Raw genomic sequence first — 16,134 nt, 5'->3', positions numbered from 1 at the left:
AGCCATAGATTTTCTCACACATTGAAGAAAAAAAACAAAACCACCCACCTTTTCGGAGGTAAACAGGTTTAACAAGCCACACCCGTGGTTACGCCTCTGTAAGCCACCTGGCCTGCCTGGTCCTACTCAACACATTTCCAGCCTCAGGTGAGCCCGAGGAGCACCGATCTCCAGTTCCACCGACGCCTGCTACCGGCCAGCGCCCCTGCGCGGAGCCGGGAGAGAGGAGCTGCCCTGGCAAAGGCGCCGTAAGAGGCGGGAAAGGGAGGAATCACAGGGAACCCCTGGCTCAGAGCTCACCAGGCAGCAGCTGGGCCCCGAAGAGAAGAGCAGAGCATGCGGGAGGCCAGGAGCCCACGGCGACCTGCCCAGGGCCGGGTCCCCGCGGCCGGCGACCGGGACGGGCGGGCGCGAGAGAAAAGCACCGCTTTCTCCAAGGAAAACTGCGTGGCGTAGAATACGGATGTCGTCTGTGAAAAAGCCGGTCTGGCCATTCTCTCTGTTTCAAAACATGTTCAGAGCCTGGCTGGTGTGGCTCAACGACTGAGCTTCGACCTAGGATCCAGGAGATAGATCATGGTTCGATTCCCGGTGAGGGCACAGGCCCGGGTTGCAGGCTTGATCCCGTCAGGGGCGTGCAGGAGGCGGCTGATCAACGACTCTCTCATCATGGATGTTTCTCTCTCTCTCCCCCTCTCCCTTCCTATGAAATCAATAAAAATATATATATATTTAAAAAAACAAAGACACGTTCAGAGAAAGACACAGCCCGAGCCTCTCTGCAGCACGCCTCGTGCCCGGGCCGCTGGGGGCTGAAGGGCCATCCAGCTCAACCTACACTCCTAACTGGGACCCAAAATTAACAGGGGAAAGCAAAATGACAGCGTGTTCTAAAAATGAATATTTATTTGTGCAAATGAAACCAGAGGCAAGACACAGGTTGTTTCTGGTTATTAGCCAGGCTTTGTTTTTATTGAAGACACCACTCCTTTCCATGCTGGGAGCCCCGGGGGCAACTGCTGGTCTGCACAGCAGGAAGGGGAATGCAGTTGCCCCACTGCTACAGCTGCGGGGGAGGCGCGAAGAAGGCCCTTTTGCTTCGGGAGGGGAGCAGACGGGTTTCTGTCCGCATGAGGTGTCCCCCACATAACAAGACCCTCCTGGAGACGACAAACATTTACAGACACCGCTGACCTGCTCTGACCTATTGTTATGTCCAGGGAACCATCTTTTCAGGAGATAATCATCATGATATGAGCTCACGCACAGAAAAGATGAGGTCAACAGTATAGAACAGATTTGCAGTGCAGAACACAGGAGAGAATGGGAGATAAAACAAACGGAGATATATTTCCATCTCTAAAAGGGGGTGAGGGGGTAAAAGAACACAAAACATCTTAAAAACAAAAACAAATAGACAAACCAAAAAAGTCACTGTTGGCAATGAATGAACTTAACATGACCACAAGGGAAAACAGCACCGGATGGACCACAGCATCTTTTTTAGACTATAGTGAAAATGCTTTTTTCCACATGTACTTTGGTCTCCAGATTATTAGACTCAAATGTATCCCCACAAAAGAAGTTTTTCTACGAAGTGTCCCCTTCCTAACTGCCATTAAAAACACCAACTGCCTATCGTGACACAGCAACCAAGAAACGTGAGGCCTGTGTTTGGAGCTGTCAACTCGTGACTTCCTGCTAGACTTTCTCAATTCACGGGATGGTGAAATGGCCCCATGTTGCAACGCACTTATGGCTTTAGGTAAACACACGGGGCATCCAAGACAGAAGTGGCCGGGGAGAGGGGCTCAGCAGGAAGTGGTCCTGCAGAGGAAACTGCAGTTTCTGAGACGAAGGGGAAGTCCAGGGAGTCAGGTGTCCTAAGAACAAGAAAATACCGAGGAGTCTCAAATACGGTTGAAATACTAAGCAGGGTACTTGGGTCATAAATTGGAAACTCTGCCAATGCAGGCTGGGGTCAAGCTCGCACCCAAAGGTCAAATCATGTCAACGTGAACCATCCTCCAGTTAGGAGCTGCCTCTCCCCTCTATTCCTTGCAGAAAGCTTTTGTGCAAAACATGTAATGACGGTAACAGCTGAAAGGGACAGAGGAAAAACACTTCCTCATCTGTACCTTCCTACACTCCAGAGAATCCTGGTCAGATTGTCTTCATTTCACGACGTCCTGCAATGCACTCTTCATACACAAATTCATCCCTCAAACGCTTTAAGTCTCTAGATATTATCAGGTATTATGCAGGGTCCAGCAGGGAGTGAGGGTGCTGGGAGTCAATTTAGAATTCCATCTGCCACAATTTATCAAGAAAACACAAAAACGTGGCATCAAAATGAAACCATTGTCATTTAACCTAGTTATGAGTAACTGGAAAGGAGCAGAGGGAAGGAAGCTGCAGCTCAACACTCCCCTGGGAGCCACCGGACGGGGGAGAAGAGACAGAGACGCAAGCCCAGTAAGGTCTGGGCGAAACGGAAGGCCCCTGTCTGTCAGGCACACCTAGGAGCAGGTCACAGGCCAGGACAGGCGTCGCCACTGCAAGGGATTGAAACTGGAGATATTTAATCTCCTGAACAAGTTCTCACTCTCGGATCTCTCTGGCTTGCAGGGCCCTCACGTGCCTGCATTTGCCCACAGGGCCCACGGCCGTGTGGACCCCACACAACAGACTGATGGACTGCAACTAGCCTGATGCTGCACTGGACCCAGCCCCCCTATGGAACAGAAACTCTGGACACTGGCTTTGCTTTTAGCTCTACTGAATCCCCCAATGCACATCTTTCAACTGGATTAAGTAACATGGGACTGTGCAAACGTGAGATTAATTCCAGGCAAATAAAACTCACTCGTCCTCCTGTGCGAATCTCAGAGAATCCCTCTTCTCAAGATACTGTATGGACCCCACTTCCACGAGCAATGGAGAAAGACCATCCACACATTTCTCCAATAACAAAAATAATACTTGGCATCAAGAAACAATTTTATGGCATTAATTACAAATAGAGTCCGTGGGTTTTCTCAATATAGTAATTTTATTTTTCAATCCTGACACTGCAATAACCAAAAAATTATAGACTACTCTCAAATCTACGCCCCCAGCCCTCTTATCCTTAATCCACTCATCTTTACAAATGACTGAGACACGTCTGTATCCGAGTATCTCACTCAAGCTCATATGGTACGCCGCAACTAGCAACATCCACCTTCAGAGGGACCCTTTCTCCGACCACCAGGCAGCCAGCACTCCAGAGTCTCAGCCTTAGCGTGGTTATTTTGTGTTTACCTCTGTGATCTCTTTGACATCAAACTGAACTGAAACTAAAACATCGATAAATCCTAAGTCGCCCCCTCTTCGTTACCAAGCACTCTGTCTGTCTCTCAAACAGGCTCACTGGAACCACTGGCGTCCTCGCCTGACCCCCGGCCCCTCTCTCCTTTCTGCCCCTGCACACACTGGCCCCCTAGCGTGCTACCAACAAACACACGGCCCGTGGCCCCACTCGGGAGCCGCAGCAGCCCGACCCCAGCCCACGCCGCAGAAGCCCTCGTCCCAGCGCTCGGGGCCTGAGGCTCGGGGGCACCCCTCCTCTGGCAGGGGGCGGCTGGAGCACCAGGGTGGTGGCCCCCGAGGAGGCCGGCTGCTGTTTACTATTAAACACATGCAGGAAGTCACCACGGGTCCTAAGCAGCAGCAAAATGAAAACGGGAGTTGTGAGGACAACATGGCGTCTGGGACGGATTAATTCAATTTACATTATTTTTAATGGGAAAAAATAATTCCTTTTTCAAAAAAACTGCTTCTTGAACAGCCTTCCAGAATGAATTAAGCTCAGAACAGAGGTTCCACTGTATATATATTCTAATTTTATTGTTCACTGGGCAACAACGGTTAATGAAATTATCTAAGTTGCACGGCCAGTTCCCAGACATCACCTGTGTCCACCACCCGTCGGCCTCCTTCCACCTGACCCCTGTGAGCCTTCCTACCTCCCACCCCTTCCCGTCTGGTAACCACCACGCTGCTGTCTGTAATTATGTTTTTGTTTGTCTTATCTGTTCGTTTGCTGCTTTCGGTTTTATATCGCACGAGTGAAATCACACGGCTCATTCCCCTGAGCCCGACGTTCCCGCGACCCATCCGCTGTCCCGAGGGCACGTGTCACCTTCCCTGGCTGAGGCGCGGTCCACTGCGAATGCCCAGCTTCCCCGCCCGACCGCTCATCAAAGGCACGCAGCTGTCTCCGTGCCGTGGGCGCCTGAGTCAAGCTTCTGCGCACTGAACGCTCTCCAGGATCACTTACTGACCTCTGCGCAGCTTCAAACCACCCCATGCTCAACACAGGGGAGATCCCCTCTCCTTTCTTTCCCATAATTTCTCTCCTTTTTCTTCCCCACTTTTTTTCAGAACTCCAAATTCAAGACTTCGAATTTCTTTCTAAGTAGAAAACAAAACTGAAGCAAACATTTATGAAAATTAGCTTGAGGCTCATTCAGTTTTCCCTCATAGAAGTTTCGGCTCAATAAAAAGAACCAGAAATCACATGGTAAGGAAAATAAATGATATCTTGCTCTGTCACGCCACATAAAAAATAAATCAAAAAAAAATAAAAATCAACCCGTATCCAAAGCAAAGTAAGGGAATAAAAATAAGATAAACAAAGGAGGTTTGACTGAAGTACATTCCCTCCTCCCCTTGGCCTTCTGCACCCCTCCACCTGGTCCTCTCCAGGCAGGTGCCCAATGGCCCAGCAGGACACCGTGAAAAAGCACCAGATCGACACTGCGCCGAGCAGCGCTGACAGGCTCCCCCAGAGGCAAGATAAACACGTCGAGTTCTAACAGGTAGCGAGGGAGTGGGTGCTGAGAAATAGAAATATGGGGAAATCATTTCCCTCCCTCGGATCCAAACACCAAAGTGCTCCAGGCCCAGAAATTTGGACGAAGAATCTGAGTGAAACAGGAGCAGCAGCGAGCTGGTCCAGAAGGCTCAGCGTGCCCCTCTATGAGCCTGGCTGATGCATGAACACTCCCCCTCTTCCTTACCACCCGACCGACTTAAGAACCAAAACCTTTTCCATGAGTACTCAAACTGACAAGCCGAACACAAGACGACTCTTCTCTTAAGAACTCATTCGGAGACCAGTTCTCACCTACCCTTTACCAGCAGAGTAAGGCTGGGCAGTTTTTAACCTGAGAACAGCCAAGTTATCCCACAGGCCGCAGACAGGAATGCCCATTCCAACAGGGTTACTGTGCAAACCAAGTGAGAAAATATATTCTGCAGCACCCCTACATGTTAGGCAGGAACCCACTAAATAGCAGCTGTCATTACTGTACAAGTCTTTTTTAAAATATATCTTTATTGATTTTTAGAAAGAGGAGGAGAGGGGGAGAGAGAGAGAAATGGATGAGAGTCATTGATGGGCTGCCTCCTGCATGCCCCCGACTGGGGATGGAGCCCGCAACCCAGGCATGTGCCCTGACCGGGAATCGAACCGTGACCTCCAGATTCATAGGTCAATGCTCAACCGCTGAGCCACACCAGCCAGATTGCCTCCAGTTTTTAAAAAAATCCCTGCCACTATCCATCTGCATGTCTTGCCTCTACTAGCCTCGTTCATAACAATCCTGGCCCTGAAGAAACCTGCAGGCCTGCCGGGGAGCACGGCAAACGAGGCACTGGCGCTGGGAGCTCCGGCAAAGGGCCCCGTGAGAGCAGAGTGCTGCGGTGATGTGACACCCAGATCCAACTTTCAACAAACAACTACAACGAGCCTCTTGAGGATGGAGAAAGGCAGAAGTACACTCCTCCCAGCATTTAACACTCTAAGGTTTGCTGGGAATGTCATGCATATTCAACCTATATTAGAAATATTTAACATTGTTCAGAGGTCCTTGGAAATGCAATAAAGGAGTATTTTTGCTAAAGGAAGATTTAAGTGTTTAAAAAACAAAGTTTCTTCTACACAAGCTTAACTGCAAGCCCAACCAATGGAATCCAGGCAGAAAAATCCCCCAAAGAAAGTTTACATTATAGCTCTTTTGTTTTTTTAAATAATTTTTTTTTAATGTCTTTATTGATTTCAAAGAGGGGACGGGAAAGGGAGAGCTAGAAACACCAACGGTGAGAGAGTCACTGATCAGCTGCCTCCTGCCCACCCCCTACTGAGGATTGAGCCCACAACCCAGGATGTGCCCTGACTAGAATGGAACCTACTGCCTCCTGGATATGTGTTTTCTTTAGCGGAACAGAAGATGGTCTTAAATACCAGGCTGACCGCCTATTTCGAGCCAAGACTTGCCCATGCGGCCAGCTACTTTTCTGCACTTGAATATTAAATGAAAGCTTCTGAATACACTTACATGTACTTTATTTTGTCATAGCTTATATTTATATTACCATACATTGAAATTAAACATATTGCATATATTTTAATATTTTTTAACATTTTATTTATTTTTATATTTTATTTTCAATTTTTTTTTGAGTGCAATGTATTATAACATGTATCTACATGTAATGATGCTAAACAAGTTTTACATACATATCGAGTTTCACTATGTTTTCCCTTAGAAGAACATACTTTACACACCCTAGTGGGATTTTTTTTTTACTATTTTTTGTGAAACATGACCTTGCCCCTCTTATAATCTGAGCCTAAACAAAGATAACTAAGGAAACAGTCTAGAGGGCTCTTTCAAAACTCTACAGTGTGTTCAAATCTTAAAATTAAATTAACGTAAGTGCAGACAGGAGTTATCTCGTGACCAGTCAAGGACCTTTGGGATGGGAAACACGAGTACACTTGTGACTGGTCAGCAAGGTGTTAAATGAGACAGCAGAGCCCATCGGGTACACACTACATACTCATCCGAGAGGTGAGGGGAGTGGGTGTTTCACCCACTCAGGAGTGGAAAGTCAGTAAACAGAAAGAAAGGGGCTATCGGCATTAAAGCACTTTTTGTGTATGAAGCCTTGAAAGTATGAATCATCTTGCTTTAAAACAACGAATTCTCCAGGCCCACCTAACAGGCAGACAGGAGGAGCTCTCCTCACGCAGTTGAGAATCACACGGAGACGCATCCGAGTGAACTTGGCCCTGGTTGGCGGCAGGCCAGCAATCGCCGTCACCGGATGACTTAACAGAACACTGTGTTCTTGGCACAGGCTCAAGAAAAGGTGTTGAAATCTACACTAAAAAGAATCTCAGCTAAGATTTTAAGTCCATTTTTAAATATAATGATAAAAGACATTTATATGTTAGCTGATTTTTAGTGTTTGATATATTTATTTCGGGTAACTTTCACTTATCCCTGCTCTGAATGGAGTATGAACTGCTCACTGCATCTGGGGCGCTTTCAAGCCTCCCCTGGGCAACCACAGGAGGCGCTCCCCAGGCACCGTGAACCCGCACCCCGCCGCTCTCCTGTACCTCCTCTAACAATGTACCTGGAAAATCCCCACACACCTGAGCTGGCATTTCAGGGAGGCGGCAAGTGAAGCGAGGATTCATGTACTGACTCACTTCCATGGAAAGTGAGAGAGAAAAAGGGGCCACAGCTCAGTTCTCTCAGGTGGGCAGTTAGAACAGATAGGAGGTGTGAACTGACTCCCATGCAGGTTATGTTAATTCATCTTCAAGGGAAGATGCAAATGGAAGGCAAGTAAAAGGGAATTTGGCCAAGAGTCCGTACAACTTCTTTCAGAGAGAACGTGGGTCTTTTCCTTTGGTTTCTGCCGTCCCCCTTCATGCCCCTCCGAAATCCAGGCCTCGAGAACGCCGTCCTTGGTACAACAGTTCGCTCTCACCGTTAGCTAAAACAGCTTTTCTCTTTACTTCCCAGTGCAGCCATGTTTCCAAGTTACTTAATTCAGCTCCTTTTTCTCCAAACCCTTCCATGGAGTTTTATCATTCACGTTCTGTATTCCAACTTGGGTCCCTCTGACAATCTGATTTATTTACATGTGTACAGAGCAAAATTCACTCTGGGGACTACAGGTCTGCACGTTGTGACGAATGTAAAAAGGTTCCCTTACTCTAAAAGCTCATGTTGCCCCTTCGTAGTTAATCCCTTAGCCCAATCACTGTCCACCACCGTTTTCCCACGATGACAGAACTGTCACATACTTGGTTCTGTCTTCTCTCACTTAGCAAAAGGAACTTAGGATTTGCTCACACTGTTGCATGGTAAACAGTTTGCTTCTCTATAAAAGGAATAGAGAGTATCCATCGTGTGGGCACATCCACTCAGCAGCTGACGGGCATCTGGGTTGATTCCAGCTCGGGGAGGCTGCTGAGGAGTTTCATGGTTAAGTTTTTGTGAGAACCTAAGTTTCAGGTCATCTGGCTGAGTACCTAGAATTGAGGCTGTAGGGCTGTGAGTATATTCTTAACACTTGTATATATGCTTATTTTATTGAAATATATTTAACATAGAACATTGTATAAACTTAAGATATACATGTCGATTTGATACATTTATATACTGTCATATAGTTGCCACTGTAGCATCAGCACTTATGTTAGGGTGTCTTATCCAAGAAGTAACTGCCAAGACCAATGCTGAGAACCTCCCATTTTCCTCAAGGTTTATGGTGTTAGTTTCTGATCCAGTCTGAGTTAATTTTTGCGAGGGGTACGAGATGCGGGTCCAGTTTCACATTTTTGCATGAAAGAAACTGTCCTTTCCCAAAGGGTGTTCTTGGCTCCTTTGCTGAATATGAGTTGGCTTTATCTGAGGGGACTGAATTCTGGGCTCTCTATTCTGTTCCACTGGTGTGTGCCTATTTCTATGCTAATCCCACAGTTTCTTAATTACTACAGGTTCTTAGAATAGTTTGAAATCATGAAGTCTGGTGCCTCTGACTTGGTTCTTCCATCTCAGGGCTGCTTTGACTATTTGAGGTCTTTAGTGGTTCCATTCAAATTTTGGGATTCCTTTTTCTATTTCTGTAAAGAATGCCGTTAGACTTCTGACGGGTTGTGCTACATCTAGGTGGCTTTGGACGGCATGGACACTTTCACAATATTAATTCTCCCAATTCTTTCCCCCTCCCCCGGCTGCCTTTAGCATTCCTTCTTAATATCTTTTGATAGTTTTATGATATATCTTGGAGAAGATCTTTTGGCACTGAGATAGTACGTTGGACTTATAGTTTCTGAACTTGAATGTCTACGTCTTCCCCCCAGCTTGGGAAGTTTTCAGCTATTATTTAATTTCCTGCCCCCTTTCCTTTTCTTCTCCTTCCGGAGCCCAGATTATTCAATGGGTTTCCCTTCTGAATGAGTCCCAGAGCCACACAGGCTTTCTCCGCTCCCTCCCACTCCCTCCTCTGTTCTGCTCTGTGTTTCTGTCACCTCTTATCCTTGACTCGCCTACTCAGCCTCCCAGCCCTCTGCTCCACCGCAGGTTCTTTCTGTTGCACCCGCTCTCTCCTCTCTGACTCCCTCACCTCCAGAATCTCCACTGGGTCCTTCTTTACGGTTTGTATCTATTACGTAAAAAGTTCACTGTCTTCATGTATCTTTTCCTTAATCTCGCCGAACGGCCTTTCTGTGTTTCCCTGTAGCTGGCTGAAGGTCTCCATGCAGCTCTCTTGACGTCTGTATCAGCTAGATCGCAGCACTGCTTTGGGCTCGGTTGGAGAATCATTGATATCTTTTCGTAATGGCACATTTCCTCGATTTTTTAAGTTCCCTGTGTTTTTGTATTGCTGCTTTCACATCTGAAGTATCTTTACTGGCTATCTTTAGATGGGGTGCAGTTCCTGGGTGCTGCTTCTCTGGGGTTTTCCAGGTTTATCGCGGGTCATGTTCCACTCTTCTTGCTCCCTCTTGTGGCAGAAATCTTAACCTCTGCGTCTTCTCCTGCTCGTGTCACTCACCACACTGGCGGCAGGAAGCGCTTTCTTTTCCAAAGAGCAGCCCGTAGCTCAAGTTTGTGGTTTCTCCCTTTCCCACGGACCCTGGTAAACACAGAGTCAGCCACAGAGTGTGTGTGTGTGGGGGGGAGATGGGGGGAGGTATTTACCACTTGGGGCATCTCTCCCCCCCACCCTCCCTTCCACTCTCTCCAAAAAACAATGGAAAAAATATCCTCAGTGAGGATTAACAACAACAACAACAATGTATTTATCCCTGTTTAGAACCACATCACAAGCATGTTAGAGATAAGCAGATAAAGTGCAAAAGAAACCACTAGGAGTCAACAGCTGCTATCCTTGAGGAAGGGTAGATTGACAAATGCCATAAACAGAATAAAAGCGTTTGAAACAGTTCATTCTCACCTTGGGAAGCTCCGACACCCCCTCTTCACCTGCGGAGGACTGGCTGCCGGCATAGGAAGCGCAGTCTGATATCTCCACGGCACTCTCGCCGTCTTCAAATTCATCGTGTTCACTGGTGTCTTCCCTGTCGCTGTCACTCTCCCAGTCGACAAACTGTAGCTCATCTAGAAAATACAATTTCAAACTCAATTTTATTTCTTAAATCTATTTTCTATTCTCAGTAAAGAAGATCCATGTTGCTCAATAACTTAAGTATATATTAAAATATAGTGACAGGTATGTTCCTACTCTTCTCTTATGGAAAGAAGTCAAAGCTTATTCTGAAAGCATTAAACTTTTATACACTCTTATGTGAGCTATATATTTTAAAATAAGGAAAACAGCACGATTTACATAATTTTAAGTCTGTGGTTCCCAAATGGGGGTGAATTGTACTATCAGGGACATGTGACAACCTCTAGACTTTCTCAGTTGTCACATCTGGGCCTGGGAACACTGCTGCCCCCTAGTGAACAGAAACCAGAGATACTGCTAAACACGCCCCATGCACTGGAAAGCTCACCTCCCAGAGAATTACTGGCTGCAGATGGCAATATGCCAAGACCGAGAAACCCCATTTTAACTGTCAAAAGCAGAATATTTTACAAAATGCTATCAGAACAGAAACTTAGCGGTAGTAATACTTCTACCACACATTAGCTGTCACAGTTTTTACCCAAAACAGGTTAACAAGGAGGCAATAAGGGTGTGGCATTAAGGAGTTAGTTGAGAGGACTGGCTTTGTCGTGAAAGAAATCCAAAGCGGAACCCTAACCAATTCTCACAGGTTCAAGCTTAAGTTGTTAACTGTAAAAACGCTACTGGTAAGACCTACTACCTCTTAGAACTATTATGAGAAATATTAAATGAGAAAATGTTTCTAAAAGGCTTAGCCTAGAGGTTGGGACTCAGGAAGATCATATATAATCAAGGCTAAGAAACGTAGAAAAGGAACGTAACTTTTTTCCAATATGGAATCCAATGTATAATAGAAACTGGATTTCTTACAAAATTATCAATTTACCTTCACTGGTCCCATCTTCTGGACATAAAATATTCCTGTTACAAAACCTATCTATTCTAGAACCGTGTCTGTTGTCTCTTTGATTTAAAAGGTGGTTTACCTCTATCTGACCGATCACTCCCACTGGAACTCCAAGTTATGTCTGTGAGCCCACTGATACTCTTAGACGTAGTAGTTTCTGTTAGAGAAAAAGAAAATGTATAAAAAACACTCAGCTGATGTAGTTATCAGAATGAAGTTTAAGGCATGTTGCTTTGACAAAGCTACAAACACACCAACTTCTGATGCGAGTAGGGACAGTGTCTCATGTCAGACCTTCCTGCCTAATGTTCTCTGTACAACCTAGGGAAGAGCCTTTCAATGAAAACCATAGTGCAAAAAGAAGTAGAACTGATTAAAGTAAGTTACAAAAAGACAAGAAAAATTACAGGAGCACAAATGAAAATACAAAAAAAAAACCCTTGAAATAATTGTGTTGACACTAATACCATTAAGATATAGAAAAATTCTATCCCCAGAGAGATAAGTTACATTACATTTTTATTTTTATTTTGAGAGTACATTTATTAAAGCTGGGGCCAGTGAAACGAAGCGCCACAGGAGAGAGACTAGACAGGGCTGCTTTGGCTCTCTAGAAACATGGAAAAGAAGTGAGCCAAGATGAGGCTGCTGTCAGCTCACTGGAGAGTCAGAGAAAAGGGGGCGTTGGGGACAGGATCAGGGGTTTAGCCAGGGACAAGCTACCTATATATATTTTTTATTTTTAGATTTTTTTCAATTACTGATCCTTTAGAAGATTGGTATTACAATGTTCTGGTATTATAAAAAGAACGTGTGCCAGTTTATTTTAAAATACAGAATTTTAGGAATTTTTAAAAATTTGAGACATTTTTTCATTTGCATAAAAGGACCGTCTTAAATGTCAGTGAAACAACAGCATAGCCTAAAGTGTTTAGTGTCTGCAGTTTTCCCACCTACAGAACCTTGAGCAGGTTTTCACATAGTTCTTTCTGCCATCAGACAAAACAGCAATTGCTGCCATCACCTGAGACCTACTAAGTGTAAGTATTTGAGTTAAGCATTTTTATTACTTTTTCTTAGCTTACAATAATTCAGTGAGGCACACGTTCTTTTCCCCATTTTCCAGATTTAAAAACTGAGGCTCAGCAGGTTTCGCTTGCTTTCCCAAGATCACACAGCAGGACACAGGATACCAGGGGCAGAAAGAGATGCCCCTCTTCCTGCCCACCCACAGCAGAGCTGAGCGTGGCAGCAGAGCCAGTGACCTGCCTGACTCTCAGCCCTTCCTCTTCCCAGCCTAACCCCAATTCAGACGAGTAGCAAATTACGTGTTTAAAAACCCTTAATTCCACTGAAGTCCCTTTGGTTCTGGCCAAACGAGAGGTCCTGGAGAGGGAATTCCTCCCCAGGTGAAAAGCTCACTTGGAGACAATCCTCAGACCCTCCATCCTGCCCGAGAACTGGGCCTGGAGAATTCAGCTTCCACCTCATGACGACAGGGACAAGCCCACACTACGGCAGCAGGGCTCAGGAAGGGCCTGGCTCCCTGCGCTTCTTGTTGCAGGAGATAAATTCAACCCCATTTCTTCAAGCACTCTACTATAATTTCACACTATCTGTAACTAAAAGCCGTCCCTAACTAATTCACCAGGTAAGAATTTCATGGCCTGAAGTATAAAAATTATAGATCATGATTTTATTTCGCAAATCAGACTTTTTTAAAAACCTTGGAGCTATGAGCCTGAGCTAACCTACTGGGCTCTGTTGATAACAGTAAACCCAGTGAGGGCACACAAAAAATTTTAATAATTAACCATAAGAGGCAGGAAAAATGGGGCAGGTAGTAACAAAGGTGACAGATTTGTCAAAAAAATACCTTATTACATTGTTGGGATGTTTTTTAATCATGAATATATAGTCTATCCAAACTACATAAGTAACATTTTAAAAGAAAGCAAATAAGTCAAGGAAGGACATATTACCCTACCACCTTTTCTGTTAAGAAATCAACAACACATTACCTTTCTTGGGACTTGCAAACAACTCCAGGGGCTTTTCTGTAACAGTCTCCTTTTCAGCTGTTGATGACTGTAGGTAGATAACAATAACAATAAACATGACAGTAACAACAACAACGCAGTAATTTACGTGACAACGGCTAAAAACCAACAATACTTTGTAAAATATTCAAAACCTTAACTACACCCTCCTTAACATATTCCTGTTTTCCTTTATTTACATTCATCAATAATTATTCCCAAAGCACAGACTCCTCATGTACTTACAAAAGTACTTTTATATTTTTCCTGCATCTAAACAGAAAGCTAACATTCAGTCTGTAATAGTATTACTCCATATTGTAAGTATTTCAGAGTTGCATTTACAAAATTTAACCAGAAAACCTCATTATGTATCTGAATGTATAAGCATTTCATCATCACACTTCCTCTAAAGAGGATGCTCAGTGCTCTTCTGAGAACATTCTTCTCAGAAATTCTCAGTAGGTATCCTTCGTATATAAAAATAGGAGTATAAAGATTCTGCATGGCATAAAGAGGTGAATACTAACTTTCCATAATTATTAAAGGAATTCAAGGATGAGGGAAAAAGTATATACCGATGACAGTGTCTTGAAAGAAATTAAGAATGGGAATTCCAAAGAAGTATAATTACAGTGACCTGAACACTAGGATCTAAACAATTTTATGACTACAGTAAACCCTCGATTTCGAGGTTCTTGATTTAACAGAATTCGGATCTAATGGACAAAATTTCCAGTCTGTATGTCATAGGTGAAAATTAATACCCTGTTAATTTTAAAATGCTTTAAACCGAGATTTGCTTATAATTAAATTAACAGGTTATTTTTGTTGTTATTAATTCACTGTTATTTGTAACAAATTTTGGGGAATAAGCCATATGTTGGAAAAAGCACCGTAGTAATTTTGCCAACATAAATAAATATTACATATCTACAACTATAGTCTACATATTTAAATCCAAGAGTCACTGCTGGTTAACAATGTTCTGAGAGCGATTAGCACGCGATCACACCCCATGCCCACGGTAACTGGTTCTGTTGTCACTGGGCATGACTACCTGCAGCAGTTTCAGGCACCGGGGCCAATGCCCTCAGTGTGCTAAGCCACACCTGCACCATGTGCACCTGTTTCCTCAAGGTGACTGGTGAATTCAGGCATTTACTAGACCTATTCAGTATAAACTTAAAATTACAGTAATACCTACAGAAAACTCTTCTATGAAATTAAACTTTTCATACATACTTTTAATTACACAAACATGTCTACATAAGTAAAAAACAGGTAAACTAATTTGTCAATTTTTTAACATACGCACAGGGAAAACCTACTTTACTATATAACAACTTCCAGATTTAAGGGAAACCCCTCGCCCGAATTAGGAGGTTTCACTGAAGTTTACCGGAGTCCCAGGAGCATCCTGAAATCCTTCTGCACACCTGAGCCAGGCTTCTGAGAGGGAAGCAGCTGCCCCCACCGAACTGTGACCTGCTCTTCTGAACTGCAGGGGGCGCTCTCCTGGAAAGGACGGGTATTCTGTGTCCAAGTTTCTTTTTCTCTGCAGAGATAATTTTTAAAGAAAAAAATCAGCTTCATTAAGTATACGTTAAGTTGACAGTTAACAACACGGAAACCCAGGAATGGCAGTGGGGAAGGTATAGTTTTCAAATGCCTCCGAATCCCCACGTGAAGGAGGAGTCAAGAGACAGCCACACTATGAGTGTGCAGACAACAATTGCAACTAGTCAACAAAGTCGGAAAGACAAACGGGTGAGCATAAACCACCCACCCCTCAAATTCATGCAGGGCGTCATCTCTCACAGGCAGGAAGCTGAGAGAGGCCAGGCGCAAAGAAGGCCCGAGCACAAGACAGCTGGCGGTCACCAGAAAGTGCAGCAGGCCGTCTGAGGAGGGCGTCTGAAAGGGGGTGAGACCAAGGGCTGCACCCAAGATCCAAACGGGTGGGGGCTGTCTAGGATCCTCAAAAACCAGTCAGCTAGGACCACTTTCCCCAAAAGGGCCCAATACGGAGGAGAGAACTGCTGGTAGGGGAGTCTGCTCCGCAGCACAGAGATGACAGGCGTTAAGAAAAAGTCCAGACTGAGTGGTGGAGGGAAGCAAAGCCAAGAAATATTTACATAACAAATAAGAGGCCACAGTCTTGCAGGGAGCAACAGGAGTTATAAAAGCTATCTCGAATCCTGCCTCCCCAAAATTCTCAAAAACTGTAAAATAAGTTAACAGAAAAAGATCAGAGCCAAATCCCGGACAAAGTTGTTATTATTAGGGGAAAAAAACAAAAGAGCAAAATAACATTCCAACAGACAAAGAAAGCAGGCACACAAACGCACGCCCATAAAACAGAAAAAAACTGCAACCTAGGACAGGTCTTCGAATAACACTGCTGGGTTCAATATTATATATAATTTCACTACCATGTGGATGAGAGATAAAAACAAAACGAAATAAAAACTCTATTCCTGCCCTGCGGGCCGGGCTCAGCGGTTGAACGTGGCCCCTGAACCAAGCGGCCCCCGGTTCGAATCCCGATCAGGACACAGGCCGGGCTGCGGGCCGATGGCCAGCAGGGGGCGCGCAGGAGGCGGCCGGCCCGCGGCGCTCGTCACTGATGCTTCTCTCTCTCCCGCTCCCTCTCAAATCAATAAAAACATATTTAAGGAAAAAGCGCCGACGGAAAGCCGA

At 44.9% G+C, this 16,134-nt stretch overlaps 1 protein-coding gene across 1 annotated transcript in view; it reads right to left on the bottom strand.

Moving 5' to 3' along the window:
- SPIDR (scaffold protein involved in DNA repair) overlaps positions 1-16,134 on the bottom strand; it is a 77,587-nt gene that overhangs the window by 61,058 nt on the left and 395 nt on the right. Inside the window, exons 2-5 of the mRNA XM_087825257.1 lie at positions 14,834-14,989; positions 13,414-13,480; positions 11,472-11,549; positions 10,309-10,472 (exon numbers count right to left, since the gene is read on the bottom strand). Of these exons, the coding sequence (XP_087681383.1) occupies positions 10,309-10,472; positions 11,472-11,549; positions 13,414-13,480; positions 14,834-14,989 (465 nt within the window). The remainder of the gene's footprint in view (positions 1-10,308; positions 10,473-11,471; positions 11,550-13,413; positions 13,481-14,833; positions 14,990-16,134) is intronic.

The sequence above is a fragment of the Miniopterus natalensis genome, chromosome 16, assembly GCF_054644295.1.
Source record: "Miniopterus natalensis isolate mMinNat1 chromosome 16, mMinNat1.hap1, whole genome shotgun sequence".
Classification (NCBI taxonomy): Eukaryota; Metazoa; Chordata; class Mammalia; order Chiroptera; family Miniopteridae; genus Miniopterus; species Miniopterus natalensis.
Note: the sequence above shows the minus strand (reverse complement) of the source record. Positions and strands in the feature narration are given on the sequence as shown.